Source organism: Grampus griseus, assembly GCF_964374135.1.
Source record: "Grampus griseus genome assembly, chromosome: 17".
NCBI lineage: Eukaryota > Metazoa > Chordata > Mammalia > Artiodactyla > Delphinidae > Grampus > Grampus griseus.
Genome location: NC_139011.1, coordinates 57674618 through 57692324, shown reverse-complemented (window position 1 = coordinate 57692324; position 17707 = coordinate 57674618). Strand labels below are relative to the sequence as shown.

The 17707-nt window shown below is 44.7% G+C and overlaps 1 protein-coding gene across 1 annotated transcript in view; it reads right to left on the bottom strand.

Moving 5' to 3' along the window:
• ZNF704 (zinc finger protein 704) overlaps positions 1 to 2922 on the bottom strand; it is a 207001-nt gene extending 204079 nt beyond the window's left edge. The window contains exon 1 of the mRNA XM_082675153.1: positions 2227 to 2922. Coding sequence (XP_082531279.1) covers positions 2227 to 2730 — 504 coding nt within the window. The 5' untranslated portion in view covers positions 2731 to 2922. The remainder of the gene's footprint in view (positions 1 to 2226) is intronic.
• Positions 2923 to 17707: the final 14785 nt, after the last annotated feature.

The following is a 17707-nucleotide window of genomic DNA, read 5'->3' as shown; positions in this document are numbered from 1 at the left end:
AGCCATACTCATCCTCTTCTCCTTCCCACCTCAAGACTTTTGCAACTGTTATTCCGGAAGGATCTTCCCAAATTGCATGTCTCAAATCTCAGATCAAATGTCCCCTCCTCAGAGAGGCCTTCTCCCTACAAGCTGTCTCCTTCCTCCTAGACACTGAGGTATCATTATTTCCCTCATGGCATGCATCACAAGCTCAAGCACCATGCTTATTTATTTGTCTGTTTGGTTGCTTCTTGCTCTGCTTCCAGCTTCTCTTGCTGGATGTGGGCATCTGGAAGGTGCTTACTGCTGTGTTCTAGAATAGTCCTTGACACATATTAGGTGCTCGATAAATATGCGAATAAATGAATGCCTAAATATATATAAGATATTGACATTCATCTATGCATTCGAATAAGATGATACTATTTTATTCATCAGAAAAACCTCTTCAGATGCAGTGTCAAGATGGCTTTAAAGCAGGAAAAGATTATAAAAATTATACCTCAAGCTACTCAATATATAAATTCCTGAAAAGTTGTGGGCAAACAACAACAGTATAAAATGAAGCCCCTTTTGAAAGAATTAAGCAGAAATTTGCTCGGAGATGTGAAAAATCTTTTCTGATAGTGTGAATGATCACACCCTAGTTCTTTTATTCTTATATATTTGATTTTTTTTTCTACATTGAGTTTGCTTTGAGCACGGACCATAAATTATAATCAACTTTTCTATCACAAACTGTGCAACCACCGTCCAAACCACAAGACATCTTTTCAGTATTTCTGGACAAAAATGCTAAGAAGTCCTACTTTTGTTCCTTAATGTCACTGATGTCATGTGATTTAATTCCAAATCCAGCTATATCCTGTAGCCATACGATGCAGGCTTTTTATTAGACCACGGTAATGATGGTGGTCATGGTCTGAATTCCAACAAGCAACTGTCAAAAACTATCATCCCAAACGACTACTTGCTGAAAATTTCTCACTCCCAGAGTTGGTATTTCCAGGGTGGTCTAGGAAAGAAATCTGTGCCCATGTCTACTCTGGGGCTATTCTAAATGCTGACGTTTAATATTTCTTTGGAACTGCAATTTCATGCTTTGAGGAGCTGACTTTTTTCTGCAAGCCCCTGAAGATTTTTTTTTCATAGTCTCTAACTAGTAAGCTCATTTGTTTATGTGTTTTTCTTCCTGAAATACCAATATCTTCTGAAAACTCCGATCAATAGTTTTATCCAGTTGATTTTAAGCACCACTCTTCAGAAAAAATCACTCTCTCCATTGCTTCCCACTTGCTGCCCTCAAAACTTCTTAGCAACATACACTGTGCAAGAACCTCAACGTGGTTTGCGTTGGCCAATCACATGCCTGAAAGCCCAGCCAGTCAGTTGTGTAATAATAAAGCCCTTATCTCCTTAAGATATACAAACGGAAAGATCTCTCGGTGCTTCAGTACACAAGGGCCTTTGCTTGAATTCTCAGCAGAAACTCACGTCTATTTTAAATGGCAAATTCCCCCCCACTTTCTCTGGTTTCCTATTTTTTTTTTCCCATTTGCTATGTTGAGGAGGGGAAAACAAACCCAATGCCAAACAATGTCGAGTTTTAAGCCGCGGGTACGGGGTGGGCGGGGCGGCATTGCCAAAAGCTGCCAGCAAAATGCATGTATACACCGGGACTTGGTTTTTTGCTCTTCTGGGTTTACCGGTTCCCTCACAGGCGCTTTTGACGGAAACTCATCCACAATTGTTCTTGGAGGCAGGAGGGGTTGAGAGATTGAGAAGAGAAGCTGTTTGCTAGTTCCTATGAGCTTGACTAGTCCTCAGAATAAGGGGAAGGGGGCCACTCGTGCTTCCTCGGGAAGGACTACAACCTCACTGCCTCCCTACCTCGCCCGTCCCCACCGGGCGCAGACCGGCGCCTACCTCGTCCCATCGCCAAGTTCCCCGCCTCGCTCGGGAGAAGCGTCCTTTGCCCGCACCCACATCAGACAGCACGCCGGCCTCGGCCTTGGAGGAAAGAGGGAGCGGCCGCCCGGTGAAGGTGCTGGGGCCCGAGCGGTGAGCTCATCAGCCCCCTGGCTCTGCCCGCGCGGCCACCCGAGCCGCCGGACACACCCCTCCCGGCCCGGCCTCTGCGGTCCCCGGTACCGGCCTCAACCCGCTCCGCGCCGGGCCCCCGGGCCCGTCCCCTCACCGCGCAGGAGGGTCCCGCGCGCGCTAGTCCCCGCAACCCGCACACACCTTCAATGCTCCCCGGCCCGGGCCCTTGGGGAGCTGGCGGCCGGGGCCGAGGGCCACGAAGCGCTCCTCGCCGTCCTCGTCGTCGTCGTCGCCGTCCACCACCTCGACGACCACCTCCTCGTCCTCGTCTTCCTCGTCGTCATCCTCCTCCTCCGCGCCCCCTCGGGGCTTCGGCTGCACCCGCCCGAGCCCCCTCCGCCGCCTGCTCCCGCCCTCTTCGTCCTCGTCTTCCTCCCCCAGAAGCAGCAGCACCGGAGACGAGGCGGCGGCGGCGGCCCCGGCGGCCCGAGGGGGGCCGGTCCCGGCGCTGCGCGGCGGCGGCAGTGGCGGCCTCCAGCTCTCCGGGACCGGGGCTGGGGCCGGCGCCGGGGCCGGGGCCGGGGCGGGAAGCGGGAGCCCGGGCAGCGCGCCTTCCCGGGCGGGCGCGGGGCCTGGCGGCTGCAGCGCGGCGTTCCCCCGGCGGCTGCCCAGGCTGGAGCGCTTGGCTAGACGCCGCGCCTGCATGCCTGACCGCGGGCTGCTTGCCGCCGCGCCGAGCCGGAGTTTGTCACCTCCCCCCTCGTCCTCCTCCTCCTCCTCTTCCTCCCCGGGCGGCCGCTGTGGTCGCAGGCGCCCGGGGCGCGGGGCTGCGGGGGGCTGCGGGGGCCGCCTCCCCGGGCCGCCGGCTGCCACTGGCTGCAGAGGCGCGGGCGCCGCCTTCGCTGGACCGGCCCGTGGGGACGCCGGCGGCCGGCGGCTACGGCGGGGCGGCGCGGCGGCCGCGGGCGGGGGTGGGTGTGAGCGAGCGGCGCGCTGCCGCCTTCGCCGCCTTCGCCGCCGCCCCGGAGCCGCGGGCCGCGCTTCGCTCCATGCGGCCGGCTACCGGGCCCGCGCGCTCCGGGCCTGCAGCTGCCGTGCCCCGGCGCGAGCTGTTTGTGTTGTGTATTTTCCACTACCGCCCCCCTCTTCTCGAGCCATTCCTCGCAGCCCTCCGGTCGCCCCGCGCAGACAAAACCCGGACTGGATTTATTTTTCCTTCCCACAGCCTCCGAAAATCGGGTGCTTCCGAACAGTCGGCCCAGCCGCGAGGGCCCACGCTAACCCGTGGCCGCTTATCCCCTTTGGAGGGAGGAGGATCGACTTGGCTGGAAGTAAGGTTGGCGGTCAAAGTCAGACTTTTGAAGGAAGAGATTTGCCGCAAGTCATTTAATGGTCTCTGCCGGGCAAGGCGACTACTCTTGAGCTTATATGAAATCGGGGAGGGTGTACCAACCCGAGATTTGGCGTTAATTCCTAACCTGAATCATCAGACTCCTTTGGATTGTTGAGGTACTGTTTCAGGACATTGCCCGCCAATCTCTCCGTCTCCTTGAACACACCATTCTAGGCCCTTCCTATTGAGCTCTTTTGGCGCTATGCTAAGACTTGCAGCTTTTATTTCTGCATTTTTACCTTGAGTGCCTGATTATAAGGCTAAATTTCAAGAAGCCTTCGGTTCTCACCATTCAACGTGTAGACTGCTGGCACTGTCCGGGCCTTTGGAGAAACAAACCGGGGCGAGGGCTCAAGATCACTTGAGTTTGTTATTGTAAAAATTAATACGAAGTAAGATCAAACGCAGAACCAGTTTGCCACATAACTAATGGCACTGTCACTTTCTAAGGATTTTTAGGTGTGACAAAGAAAAGTCATTTGCTACTGTTTGGGGTTAGGCTGTATGGTAAGCCGTGTCCTTTACGTTCAAATCATAAGCCAAATTCCACCTCTGTAGCTGAGAGCTGGAGAGGATCTCACTCACCACACACTCTGGCAAGTGCCTCCATGAGGCCAGTGTAAAAGGTGACCTCACCCTCAGCTCCCCTTCATGGTAATTACTGTAGGAGATTTAACATCATGTGCCCTGTTAGACACTTGAAGGCAGCTCATTAAATGCTCACTTATGGTGTCTTCCAACTGTTGAACATTTCCAGTGGGATGATGACAAAAATTCTAAAATGAACTTTTTCTTCTTCCTGAATCAGAGTAGCTTCCTGATAGACCTATTTCAAGTAACGACACTCTCATTATAATCATTCAGGCCCAAAATAGCGGTATCATGTTCACTCCCTTCTCCACCTTATTCCTAGAGGCAGTTGCCCACAAGTCCAATCCATTGTTCTTTCTGAAATGCCTCTTGAATCCACCCCTTCCTTTCCATTCCCAAAGCTCCTACAGAATTTCATGACCACAAAAGTTAAAGTTTCTATCTAACAAGCTTTCTACACCCAGTTTCTCAATAACACACCCTGCCCTGACCCCCTCCAACCATCAGCACTGGATTCATCTTCCCCAAACTTCATTCAGATCAAGGCATTTTCCGGTTGAACTTTCCATTTGCCAACATTTCATTGGAGAATGCAGAGAGAGAAAAGAAAATGGTCTGAGCATTTTAAGAGATGGTTGTGTTTGATCAAAGCATGGAAAAGCAGGGGTCAGCCAAGAAGTAAACTAATCAGCATCGGTGAGTGTTTGTGAAGAATGAAGGTCACTGAAATGATTTCAATTGCAAGAAATTTACCTTGGTCCATTTGAGGGATGATTTTAGAAAAAGGCCGCAGGGTCTTTCTCTGACCAGGAAGAATAAACATCAGAGGCAAAGGGGCTTCCCTGGTGGCGCAGTGGTTGAGAGTCCGCCTGCCGATGCAGGGGACACGGGTTCGTGCCCCACTCCGGGAAGATCCCACGTGCCACGGAGCGGCTGGGCCCATGAGCCATGGCCGCTGAGCCTGCGCATCCGGAGCCTGTTGCTCCGCGACGGGAGAGGCCACAACAGTGAGAGGCCCGTGTACCGCAAAGAAAAGATCAGTGGCAAGGGGTTGGCTGATAGGTACAGGGAGGCTGGTGGAGAAGAACAAAGGTGAGACAAGTGGACTAATGGTTAAACACGTGGTCTCAGGAGCCAGAGTACCTGGGTCTGAATCCCAGTTCTGGATTTACCAGCTATATGGCTTTACTCACCCTCTCTGTGCCTCAGTTTCCTCATCTGTAAAATGGGGATAATAGTAGAACCTTCCTAATAGTAAAGTTGTTTTGTAGGATAATGAGTTAATATGTGTAATCATCTTAGAAGAGTGCCTGGCACAAGGAAGATCTATATAAGGGCTTGTTACATTAAATGTATTGATGGTGGTGTATAAACAAGGTATTTTGGGGTGCTGTCAAAGAATAACAAGGTAGCTGTCTTTTAGCGAGCTCAGAACTGTCAGTGACTACAAGAACCTGCATTTAAAGCCTGACTACATCTTATCAAGGGGCTATGGGCAGACCAAAGGTAAGCTTTTTATGTCTAAAACTGTCATAGATGATGGAAAGTAAGTGTTTTCCTGAAAACTGAGAGGAAAGACAGAGGAGTAAAATGAGTTCCTGATTGGTGTTTGTGGTTTAGTGGAGGAGGTACTAATTTACACCATTGTACTTTCTTTCAAAATTGCTACATGTACTTTGAAATCAACTTGTTCTTTCTCTCAGGCCACCTCAGTGGAGCCCACACACATCCATTCCCTGGCTTCACTGGGCCCAAGATGCTGCCCTCTGAGCAGGAGAAAAAGACTGACCTTGATATTGGGACCACTAAGTTAAGGCTAATGTCACAAAAGAGGTTTGGTGCAAGCTGGACTTTGAGAGAAGAGAAGGATCTAGATGGGCAGGGAGAGAAGGATCTAGATGGGCAGGGAGACCAGTATTATCCAGGCAAATTCAGGCCACTGCAGACCAACCTCATGAAATCAGAGCACGTATAGCGAGAAATAAACTCAAATTACCTGATTCATCAGGAATCAAGAAATGTGTCATTACATGGGCTCGTGGAGCACTGCTTATGGAACTCATGGCTCAGAAATCAAGAAATATCTCGTGATGCCAGGCACGTGGGGAGGAGCCAGTGTTGCTTCCCTCTCCTCTGTTCCCCAAACGTAACATGTTTTTACTTCTAGTACTGGGAACAATTGTCACTGAGGATGAGGTGTGCCTCTAAGTCATGGGACACAGAAGGCACGTCTTCCAGAGAATCTGGTTTAACATCATTTACAACACGCCACCAATTCATTCAATATGTATTTATTGAGCCCTGCTAAATGCCACGCATTGTTCTTGGCACTGGTGTGCAGCAGTGAACAAAATAACCCTCACTGGGAGGAGAGTAGACACCACCAAAGAATATAAGTGAACTCTATGATTTCATAGATGCCATAAGTGCTATAGAGGAAAATAAAGCACAAGAGGGGTAGAGAGTGCTGGAAGTTTAATATAAAGAAGTAAATATTTATATTTAATATTTATTTAATTTCTTATTTGTAATTTATTATATTTATTGATAATGATCTATAATTATATTTATTAAAATTTATTATGTATTTCTCGAATATATATTTCATATTATATTTAATATAAATAAATATATTAAAACAAACCTACGAACAGTACGGATCATAATGTAAAAGTTGATTGAGGGGCTTCCCTGGTGGCGCAGTGGTTGAGAGTCCGCCTGCCGATGCAGGGGACACGGGTTCATGCCCTGGTCCGGGAAGATCCCACATGCCGCGGAGCGGCTGGGCCCGTGAGCCGTGGCTGCTGAGCCTGCGCGTCCGGAGCCTATGCTCCGCAACGGGAGAGGCCACAACAGTGAGAGGCCCGCGTACCGCAAAAAAAAAAAAAAAAATTCGAGAGTCAGAAAAAGAATAATCACACTCCCCAAATCATCAAGGATAACCATAACCGCGGCAGAAATATAACAAATGTCTACCCTTCCACAAGAGCTCATTTATGTCCTTGAGAACCTTAAATAGATGGATTCCTTGAGAGTGGCAGCTCCTTTCAAAAATTATTTTAAAACTAAAAGTAAAAAGGTGCCCTTTAAACAAGTTATAAAAGTAAGATTAAGTTAGCTTTTCCACACTTCTGGGAAACGTAAAAATGATTTCAGATGATGACTGTCATCGCACCGTATGAAAAATAGATTAAGGTTTAGAGAATCATTCAGCTATTACACCCTTCAGGCTGAAAGCCTGTGTAAGTCAAGCATAAACCTCCACCCAGATAAATGTTTCTTCCATGAGCAATTAACTCAAACCCTCTTTAACAATACAATGTACTTTCTACACAGTTCTTTAAAATAGCTCCCAGAGACTTGGATTGTTTTTTCAATTTATTATTTTTTTTAGTGAGCATAAAACTGATAGAATTACTTTCTTTTTTATGTGACACATTTGCTATTTTGAGGTGGTGTGGGGTGTGTGTGTGTGTGTGTGTGTGTAGACGAGAGAGTGATTTTGTTTGTTTCCTGATCATTTTAGTCATCTCATATTGGCACTTGAAAGGCAATGGAAAGAACACTGGACTGGGATCCCAGAGACGTGAGTTTGAATCCAGATCTGAGGATTACTTGCCATATGAATAGTTAAGTCCCCTAATCTTGGCAGGGTTCACCACTGTAAGATTAACGAGTTGTAGTCTTTAAGGTCTTTCAACTTTCGCGATCCATTATGTAAGATATGGACCCGGAGTATGATTTAAGTTTGAGATTAAGCCAAATGCCCATTATTAAAATCCACGAATGGAGTCTAACATGTATACCTACAAATGTATGTAGGATCTCATATAGACATCCCCTCTAACCCAATGTGACATGCTGTATTTTAGGACTGCCATCTCTGTTCCTATCAACCTCACCCTTAATTTCATTGGCCCTCACTGCTTTGCTGGGAATGCAAAATTTTGAAACTGTGCAAACACTTGCTACCATCTTATTTTACTAGTTATCTCTTTGGTGATAAGTTGCCCTAATGACTACAAACCAAGTAGTTGCTATTTTGTATTATTTGTATTAACATCTCTTTCTATAAACTGAGGATTGCCTCCACCCAAGATGTATATTTACTTCCTACTAATGGTATTTTCATATCTCTGCAGTTTTGCTCTCATCTGTCTTTTCCTATCGCTTTTTTTCATCTAAGATCCTTCTGGTACAAGTAACCGAAATCCCCACTCACCCAAAATAAAAAGGAGGAAAGGGATTTATCAGTTTGGATAACTCAACCACAGATGGGCCTCAGTTTGGGGAAAATTAGATTCGGGGCTTATGTGATGTGTGGTCCTCTATCTTTCTGTGTGTGTGTGTGTGTGTCTGTGTGTGTGTGTGTCTGTGTGTCTGTGTGTCTGTGTGACTTGTTTCGTTATCTGGTCGACTAGACCCAAGTCATAGGCAGCTCTGGCCATACACCTATCAGCCTTGTGACCAGGAGGAGAGGAGTTCTTTGCTGCCTGCAGTAGTTAAGGAAATCCCTGCAAAGGACCCTGGGTGGCCCTCTGGGTTATGAGTCCGTGTCTGTGGCCAAGGGTGGAGTGCTGTGATTGGCAGCCTTCACCAAACCACATGGTTAAAGGGAAGAAGGATGGTTACTGTCCTGGGCAGAAAAAGAACATAAAAGGCCACCATGTCTTATAAATATAACCAATATTATCTAAAATCTGAAACGTAAAAATGAGTCAAAGGAAAAACAACACATCTAATCTAATCTCCCTACCAAAAGACAACTACTGGTATTGTTTTGGTATTTTTTAAAAAATTTTCTATGCATGTTTTTTTTGTTTTGTTTTTCCACCTGGTTTTATAATTTAAGCTTTTGCTCACATATGCAATATAACTTGTAGATGGATTGTGAGCTAGTAGGAAAAAATAAATTGTGAAAATATTACAAGAAAATGTGCATGAATATTTTTATAAACCCTGGGGAATGACAGCCATTATAAACAGGATGTCAAGTCAGAGCCATAGCAAAAGGCTGATAAATTTGATCACACACACAAAAAAAACTTTAAACTTTATGGCAAAAGTACCATTAAAGAGTTTTAAAAGGCAAAAGATCGTTGGTTTTCAACATAAAATCAAGGATTAATATACAGCCAAGTACAAACAATTCAGTTTCATTAAAACAATTAAGTATAATATTCACCTATCAGACTGGTAGAAATGTTAAAGCTTTGATAATATTCAGTGTGACTGACAGTATGGAGAAATGGGGCCTCATGGATACTGTTGCAGTATTTACCATAATTCTAAAATGCACTTACCATTGGAAACCAGTGATTTCACTTCTAGCTGTGGACCCTAGAGAAATATTGGTACATGAGCACAAAGGAGCACAGAGGGGGTCCTTGTTACGGCACTGGTTTTAATAGAATATTGAAAGCAGCGTAAATACTCATCAAAAGGAGAAGGGTTTAAAAAGAAGCCTTTGACAACAAGGGAACCACTATGCAGCAGCTAAAAAAAGTGAGGGAGGTCTCTCTGTACTAAAAGGGAAGAGGCTCAAAGTTTTAAATGGAAAAGGCAAGATGTAAAATTATATTTATACATGATCTCATTTGTGTTTAAAGCAAAATCCCACAGAGTATAATGTACACTCTACATAATGTGATTTCAGATGGAAAAGTAGATAGATAGATGGGAAAGTGACTGAAAGTTACCTCCCAGCCCTGGGAGAGGTGAACGGGACTGAGGGAAGAGGTAAAGGAGGCCTCCTACTTTCTGTATTTTTGGATTTTTTATAAACTTGAATTTGTGTTCAGATATTATATAGGTCACTTTAAAATAAAGAGTAAAAACTCTTCATAGCATAATTTTTACTACAGAATATTCTGTCCAGCTGTTGTGCTATGATTTCACCATGTCTTGCTATTTTCAACAGGGCACTGCCAACTTTTGTACAGAAAACATTATACATCTTCTGGATTCCTTCCTTAGGATCAGAGCCAGAAGTGGAATCAGTGGTCCCAGGGTGTGCACATTTTCTTGATACATTTCACTAGATGGCTTTCCAAAGGAGTTACCACAATTGACATTCTGACAACCATGGGAAAGTGGCCGATTTTCTGCACTCTCCCTTGCTTTGATCATATCATATCTCATTCTTTCTATCTTTCCCTCTCTTTGCTACTTTGATAAATGTTCCATCAAATCTCATTTTGGTTTAATTTCTTCCTTTGATCATTAACAAAGTATTTCCCCATGTGTTCAAGTTTTATTTCCTCTTCTGCAAATTCTTTTCTTATCCTTTGCCCATATTCCTATAAGAGTCTGGGTTTTCCGCTCCACTGGTATAAGTGCTCCACATTAAAAGTCCTCTCGTCATAGTTTTTGTAGATACTTCCCTAGCTTTGCTCTTTCTCTTTAAATTTCTTCATGTTTTCTTCCCCAAAGCTTTAGATGTATCTATGGGCCTTTCTTTTTCCTTCTTTGCTGATTTTATTTACAAATTCCTATCACTGTTTTCCCCTGAGGTTTGTACTAATAACCTCTGCTAGACTTCATCCTTTGTCATTTTCCTTCAATTCTTTTAATTTATTTATTTATTTTTGCTGCAAGTCTTCATTTCAATTTTGTTTATATGTTATCCAACATACTAACTTCCTTATACTACAGAATGTGCTAATTGATTATTCTTAAAATTAAGTTTTCAAATTTGATTCTCATTTACTTAGTATTGATTACATGCCTTCCTGTCTGTATTTTAAGTTAATAACTCTTGCTTAATCCTTCTTTTTTTTTTTTTTTTGCGGTACGTGGGCCTCTCACTGTTGTGGCCTCTCCCATTGCGGAGCACAGGCGCCGGACGCGCAGGCTCAGTGGCCATGGCTCACGGACCCAGCCGCTCCGCGGCATGTGGGGTCTTCGCGGGCCAGGGCACGAACCCGTGTTCCCTGCATCGGCAGGCGGACTCTCAACCACTGCGCCACCAGGGAAACCCAATCCTTCATTTTAATAGAAATATTTTTAAGTTTAAATAATTATCATCCAAACAATAATATCTCTAATAAGTAATGTTTTTTAAAATACTAAACTTAACCTCTTTAAAGTATTTAACATGAATATAAATGTGAGCATACAAATGGTTCATCTGCTAGCACATTCTATAAAAATGGAATTGGTTTATATCTGCGCTGTCCAGTATGGTAGCCGCTAGCCACATGTAGCTATGGAGCACTTGAAATGTGGCTAGTACAAATAAGGACTAAATTTTAAATTGCATTTAATTTTCATTAAGTTTAAATAGCCACATGTAGCTAGTGGCTATGGGGTTGGATAGTGCAGGCTCAGACCTTTCAAGGGTCATTTTCTACTTTACAGATCCATTTTTAGGTGAATGTGACAGAGCTAATGAAGGAAACAAATTACGCTCATGAAACTTTGCTGCAAGTCTAAAATCCAAACTGTGTTTTCTCATCTACTTACCTAATTTTAAAAAGCTAATGTTTTGGGCTTCCCTGGTGGCGCAGTGGTTGAGAGTCCGCCTGCCAATGCAGGGGACACGGGTTCGTGCCCCGGTCCGGGAGGATCCCACATGCCACGGAGCGGCTGGGCCCGTGAGCCATGGCCGCTGAGCCTGCCTGTCCGGAGCCTGTGCTCTGCAGCGGGAGAGGCCACAACAGTGAGAGGCCCGCGTACCGCAAGAAAAGAAAAGGAAAAAAAAACCTAATGTTTTTGAACTGTTAGCTTATATTTAACAATTCTCATTTATTACCTTCATCAGGCTTCCAATTAGGCTATTTTCACGTTGAAGGGTGGTGAGCTATCAAAAGCACCTAATGTATCCCCACTGCTTCCAGAATTATTTTTATCTACACCATTTTAGTTCCTATGTTTGTTATTTTATTCTCAAGCTATTCCAAGGAAAGAAGTACCTGAATTAACCCCAGTAACCTATTATAAGAGTCTTGAAAGCCATAAAATATAATGAGACATTAACACGTGTTGATATAAATGCCCCTGGGATTTCTTAAAAGCTAGTTGTAAATTTCTTTTTGTTGTTGGTAATATCATGCCTGTTAATATGAAAAATAAAAGACAGAATTTTGCAAACTGTCTAAAAATTCCTAGGTGCTCTATACCCTCAATACTAGGTCTAGAATTTTCCCTAAACCAGTGTAGATATAGAGACTGTCCATCTGGCCCACATGCCTGGAGTGAAGGAGGGCAGGGGGTGGGGAGTATCAGCCTTTATTGTCTTCAATTTCTTTCATTAGGGATGCAGAGATTACTTGCAAGTTTTTTCTGTCATTTCTTTAAAAGCGATGGCAAAACGTCTTGTCCCACCACCTTCTATATATAAACCCCGCTATCCGCATGCCCCCAGTAACTTCATCCTTACCTAGTCACAGCCAGTAACTGCCACTTGATATGTTACTTCCACACGACAAAGCTGATTCCAAGACCTTTGGCCTAAACTGAAATTTCAAACAAAACCTGGTATAAATACTGTTGTTTCTTGCTCCTTTCCAGAAGTTAAGGGAAGGGAAGAGAAGAAAAATGAAGAGAAACAGAAAAGGAAGGAGAAAAAAGAGGCAGGGACAAGAAGGGTGAGCAGCAAAAACTATGAGAATAGTCTTGGATCTTTGGTAATTTACTATGTTATATATAAAAATCCACACATAAAAGTTTTTCTTCTATTTAGCCTAAGTGTGTCCTTCAGAAAATTAGGGCTAATTTCCCTTATTCAATTCTCACTGAAAAGAAAAAACTGCTAGTTGGGACCTTGGATATAAAAATAATGATCATGGGCTTCCCTGGTGGCGCAGTGGTTGAGAGTCCGCCTGCCGATGCAGGGGACGCGGGTTCGTGTCCCGGTCTGGGAGGATCCCACGTGCCACGGAGCGGCTGGACCCGTGAGCCATGGCCGCTGAGCCTGCGCGTCCGGAACCTGTGCTCCGCAACGGGAGAGGCCACAACAGTGAGAGGCCCGTGTACCGCAAAAAAAATAAAAATAAAAATAATGATCTTTACTAGTTTTAAAATCTTTCCCTATGGGTTTTCAATACAGAGTTTCAGTCATGATGCCATAGTCATTTCACCCAAGTTGTTTCATGAGGTTTTTTTTTTTCACTACTTCTATATTATTCTGTTAGTGATACTGTTTTCTTGTTAGCTTTAAATACCTCTCTCCCATTCTCACTTCATGTTCAATTTCTTGTTCTCAATGACCTCTGTATTCCTTTTAATACCTTGAAAATCATCACTCATTCCCTATCTTCTAGAATCTAAAATCAGATATCACCCTGGGTATATGAGCTGTCACCTTTTAGAAGAGCATTTAGCTTGTGTTACTTAGGACTGTAGATATTCCTGGCCGGGATTAGCTACATAATTTGCGGAGCCTAATGAAAGATACATATGCAGGGCTCCTTGCTCAAAATGACCATAAATTTCAAGACAGACAGCAGAGCACTAAACCAAACGTGGCATCTTCTAAGCATGGGGCCCTGGGTGACAGTCGGCAAGTGCATGAAGTGAGCCCCATTTCCAGGTTAGTCCTGTGACACTGGGAGGGGTGGGTACAATACACTTATGGTTTCTTCCACTTCCTGTTCTCCAGTTTCTTCTCTTTCCTTGGCGAAGGAGAATTCTGCGTTAGGAACTGAGAGCTATCTTGTGCTTGGGCCTGTGGGAGATTCAGAACCTACCTGTTCTAGGAGGACTTGGGAGCTTGTTGGGGACACTGAAGAATTTTTGAGCAGAGGAGGAATGCAGTTCAATGTGCATGTTAGGAAGGTTATTCCGGCAGCAGCCCAGAACATAAACTGGAAGGGAATGGTCGTAGAGGCAGGGAGTTCTTCCTTAGTCCAGTGAGAAACAAAGACAGTTGGAACTAAAGCTGCAACACAGGGTAAAGCGAGGAGAGGGTAGCTTTAAGAAATATGCAAAACAGAAATCAACAAAACCTCTTGACCAATAGGATTGGTCAACACGGGAGAAGAAGGAACAAAGAAAAATTGTTTGTTTCCAACGCATGGGACTAGGTTGAGCCTAGTGAGAGTCACAGTGGGTAGGGGAGCAGAGGGAAGCAGGCTTAGTGGGGAAGATAGTACCATTTGGGGAAATGTTGAGTTTGAGGTGCTCATGGGCATCCAGGGCAAGTTGTGTGATCATGTTTTGGGTATATTGACTTAGGAGCTTTGCTGATCCTTGGCCAATTTGCCATTGGATCCATTCCTCACTCTTCCCCCAATTTGCTCTTTATTGTAGGTTGTCAATCTCTGCAGGCTGTTTCTCTCAGACACTCTTTGCAGGGGCTGCTAACTGGGTTTAGCCAAAGAGAGGCATTGATGGGAGATTAGAAAGAAGGCAGAAGCCAGGAAATGCCTCCCCCGTCTCTGCTCTAGAGGTGTCCTCCCGCTGGGCTCGTCTCCTCCAAGGCTCCAGTTGCCCCACATAGACCTGCGGCTCCAGTTTTCACCAGATCACTAGAACCATTGACCACGGTATGGCCCCACCTCTTCCTGTCATCCCTCAAGCCTAGGGGATAGCAGCTTCCAGTCACTACTTTCTGGGTTGTCTCAACAACTCTTGTTTGTTTGCTCAGCTCTTCCATCACCAGGGGGGATGAAATTCCTTATATATTAAAATTTAGAGTGTTTTCTCTTTCCCTGCTTGCATCCTGCCTGGTACAGGACTCATTAGCATATGTAGATGTTTGCTAATGTAATTGAACATGTTTTGTGATGGCAGATGAGGACTGAAAATTGCCAATTGAGTTTGGTAACAAGTTGGTGATATTAACAAGAGCATTTTTCAGGGGACTCCTAAAAATGAAAGTCAGATTGCAGTGGATTTAAAAAATGGCTGAGAATTAAGGAAGTAATTAGTGTACATTTCAGGTTTTTATTGTTTTCTAGAAATTTAACTCTTAAAGGAAGGAGGGAAGGAGATAGGATAAAGAGGATTTTTTGAAGATGAGAAAGACTTGGATATGATTAGAATAAAATAGAAAAGAAATAGGAATTAAGAGGAGTAACTGAAGACAAAAGACCCTAAGAGCCCAGTGGATAAACTGACTGCATTAGTAGAGGGTTACTTATTTGTCTCATACGAGAGAAAGAACCTCAGGAATGATATAGATTGCAGATATTTTTGTAAGTAGGAGGCCAGATAAGAATTTGATTTAGTTCAAACCCAAGGGCTTCTATTTTCTCTGTGCTGGTGGGTTTCCAAAGAGTGGTGGAAATCAGCACTGGTCCCTCAGGAGAATGGGAGAAATAGCAGATACAGGCCAGGGTCAAATCATGGCATGAGGAAGCAGCAGTTGAAATTGGCTCCCACAAATGGTGTTTCCACTATTGAACTGTGGGAAGTTCTCCAGTTTCTCTCAGAGCTGGTGTAAGAGTGAAGAAGGCAAACACATTTGACATGTGCTGTGGTTCTCCATTGACCAGCAGCATTACCCGGAAACCTCTTAGACGCAAAATCTTAAGCTATGCCCTAGACCTAATGAATCAGAAAATCTGGGGGCAGGGTTTAAGAAGCCCCCCAGGTGATTCTGATACACTCTAGGGTTTGAGAACCACTGCCTAGACCATGGCCACCACGGTGTGATCTGCAGACAAGCAACTAATTTGAAATGCAGAATCTTAACCTTCCTGCCCCCAGAATCAGAATCTGGGTTTTAACAAGATCCCCAGGTAGTTTGTAAGCACGTTTCGTTAAGAAGCACTGAACTTGGAAGTTTATGCTCTCGAGGGGTATTTACAGATTAGCCAGTGGAGTTTAAATTAAGGGGTGACTTTTAATGGAGTAATTTCAGGTTCAGTTTAGATGGCAGGGGACATGTCACATTGGGAGGCTAAGAACCCTGCCTGACACCATATACCCACACATTTCAAATGACACCACATAGTACACATTCTGTCTCCTTCCATGGATTACACGAGACCAAGATTTGAAAATATGAAACCAAATCGAACCAAATGCAGCCGTGAAGGCCAATCCTTTAAAAAAGGCTATTGAGTGTCTCCTGTGTGTGCCAAGGTCTTTGCTGGACTCTGAGATGCCCAGACCATTACCCAGTTACTGCACTCAGGAGCTCCTGGTCTAACGGAGGACACAGCCACGGGATCACATTAGTACAGTGCCTCTGGTAAAGACATAAGCATGGTCTACAAGGGTATTTGGGGATGATGGAGAAGGAGGAAGCCAGTCTGGGCAGGGTAGGTCAGAGAAGGCTTGTGGAATGAGGTCCTGCTGAAGCCAAGTGTTACAAGGTGAGTGGGGATCCACCAGATGATGAAGTGGCAGGAAGGACATTCCAGGGAGAGGCAGCATGGAGGCAGAGGCACAGGGGCAGCACAGAAAATTCAGGAACTCCACCCAGGGGATGGGAATACATGTTTGGCAATGCCAGGACACATCTCATTAAAATAACAGCTCTTTTTGATGTTTCCCCTCCAAAGTCTATGTCGTCTTACTTTTGAGCACAACTCTTTCTGTGCAGGTTTGTGGCTCAGCTGCCTGATGGAAGCCTTCAGCAGTGGCAGCGGCACTGCCATCATTCACTTCACACAAGGACCAACGGTCCAGAGCGGGGAAATCAAGACGTGTTAGATGGTCTGCGGAGGAACCCCTCCATTGCCACATCCTCTCCTCTTCTCAATCCGGGAACCATGATTTCAGTGCCACAGAGAAATGTGAATACTCATATTTGGAAACATTTGACAATCTCTTTTCTCCACTCAGTGTGGCTAAGGGCACCCTAATGTGTACCTAGGTGAGGGAAAGGGTTTCACATAGCAGCCAAACAGTCTTAAGTACAGAAAACAAAGTACGCCTCTCTCCTATCCAAGAACCTCCGATAATTTCCCATCAGACTCAGAAGAAATAGAAACATCCTTGAAAGGCCTAGAACACCCTGTAGAATCCCACCTCTCACTCACCTGCTCTCCTCTCCTTCCCTTCTGTCCACAGAGCCTTCTCAGTCTTTCTTGATCACACCAGACTCATGTTCATGTCAGGCTGTCCACTCTTCTAGTCCCTTCTGCCAGAGTGCCCTTCCTTCAGATCTTAGCATGGCTACTGGCTCCTGCACTCCACTCAGGCGTCTGCTCAAATGTCATGTCCTTAAAGAGGCCTTTCCTCACCCCCCTGCTAAAACCGCCCTCCAAATCTGATGCTTTTTTTTTCTTTAGAGCACTTATTACCAGCAGCTAGAAGACAAGCTCCGTGAGGTTAAGACATCATCAATCTTGCTAGAATAGCACCTAGCATTTGTAGATGCTCAAACATTTCTTTCCTGAATTTAAAGTCATACTCGACTCTTCCATCTCCATCCCTAGAAGAACGATTATCCAGTCTAGTGAGCTGACAAACTGATTTTTGCATCTTTTTGTGGTAAGCTTCAGTGGTTCTCAAACTTCAGCCGTGCCTCAGAAGCACCCAGAGCGTTCATTAAAACACAGGTTCAAACAAACATAATGGGTTAGTAATAAGTAGGCGTTGAGATTAGTAAAACCAGTACTTAATTATACTTGGAACTTTGTATATCTTTGAATCTCCATATAAAGTATGAACTGTGATTTAATGCTTGAGTTTTCTTTAAAATAAAATTTTATTTATTTTATTTTTTAATTTTTTAAAATTTATTTTATTTTATTTATTTTTTTTGGGGTACGCGGGCCCCTCACTGCTGTGGTCTCTCCCGTT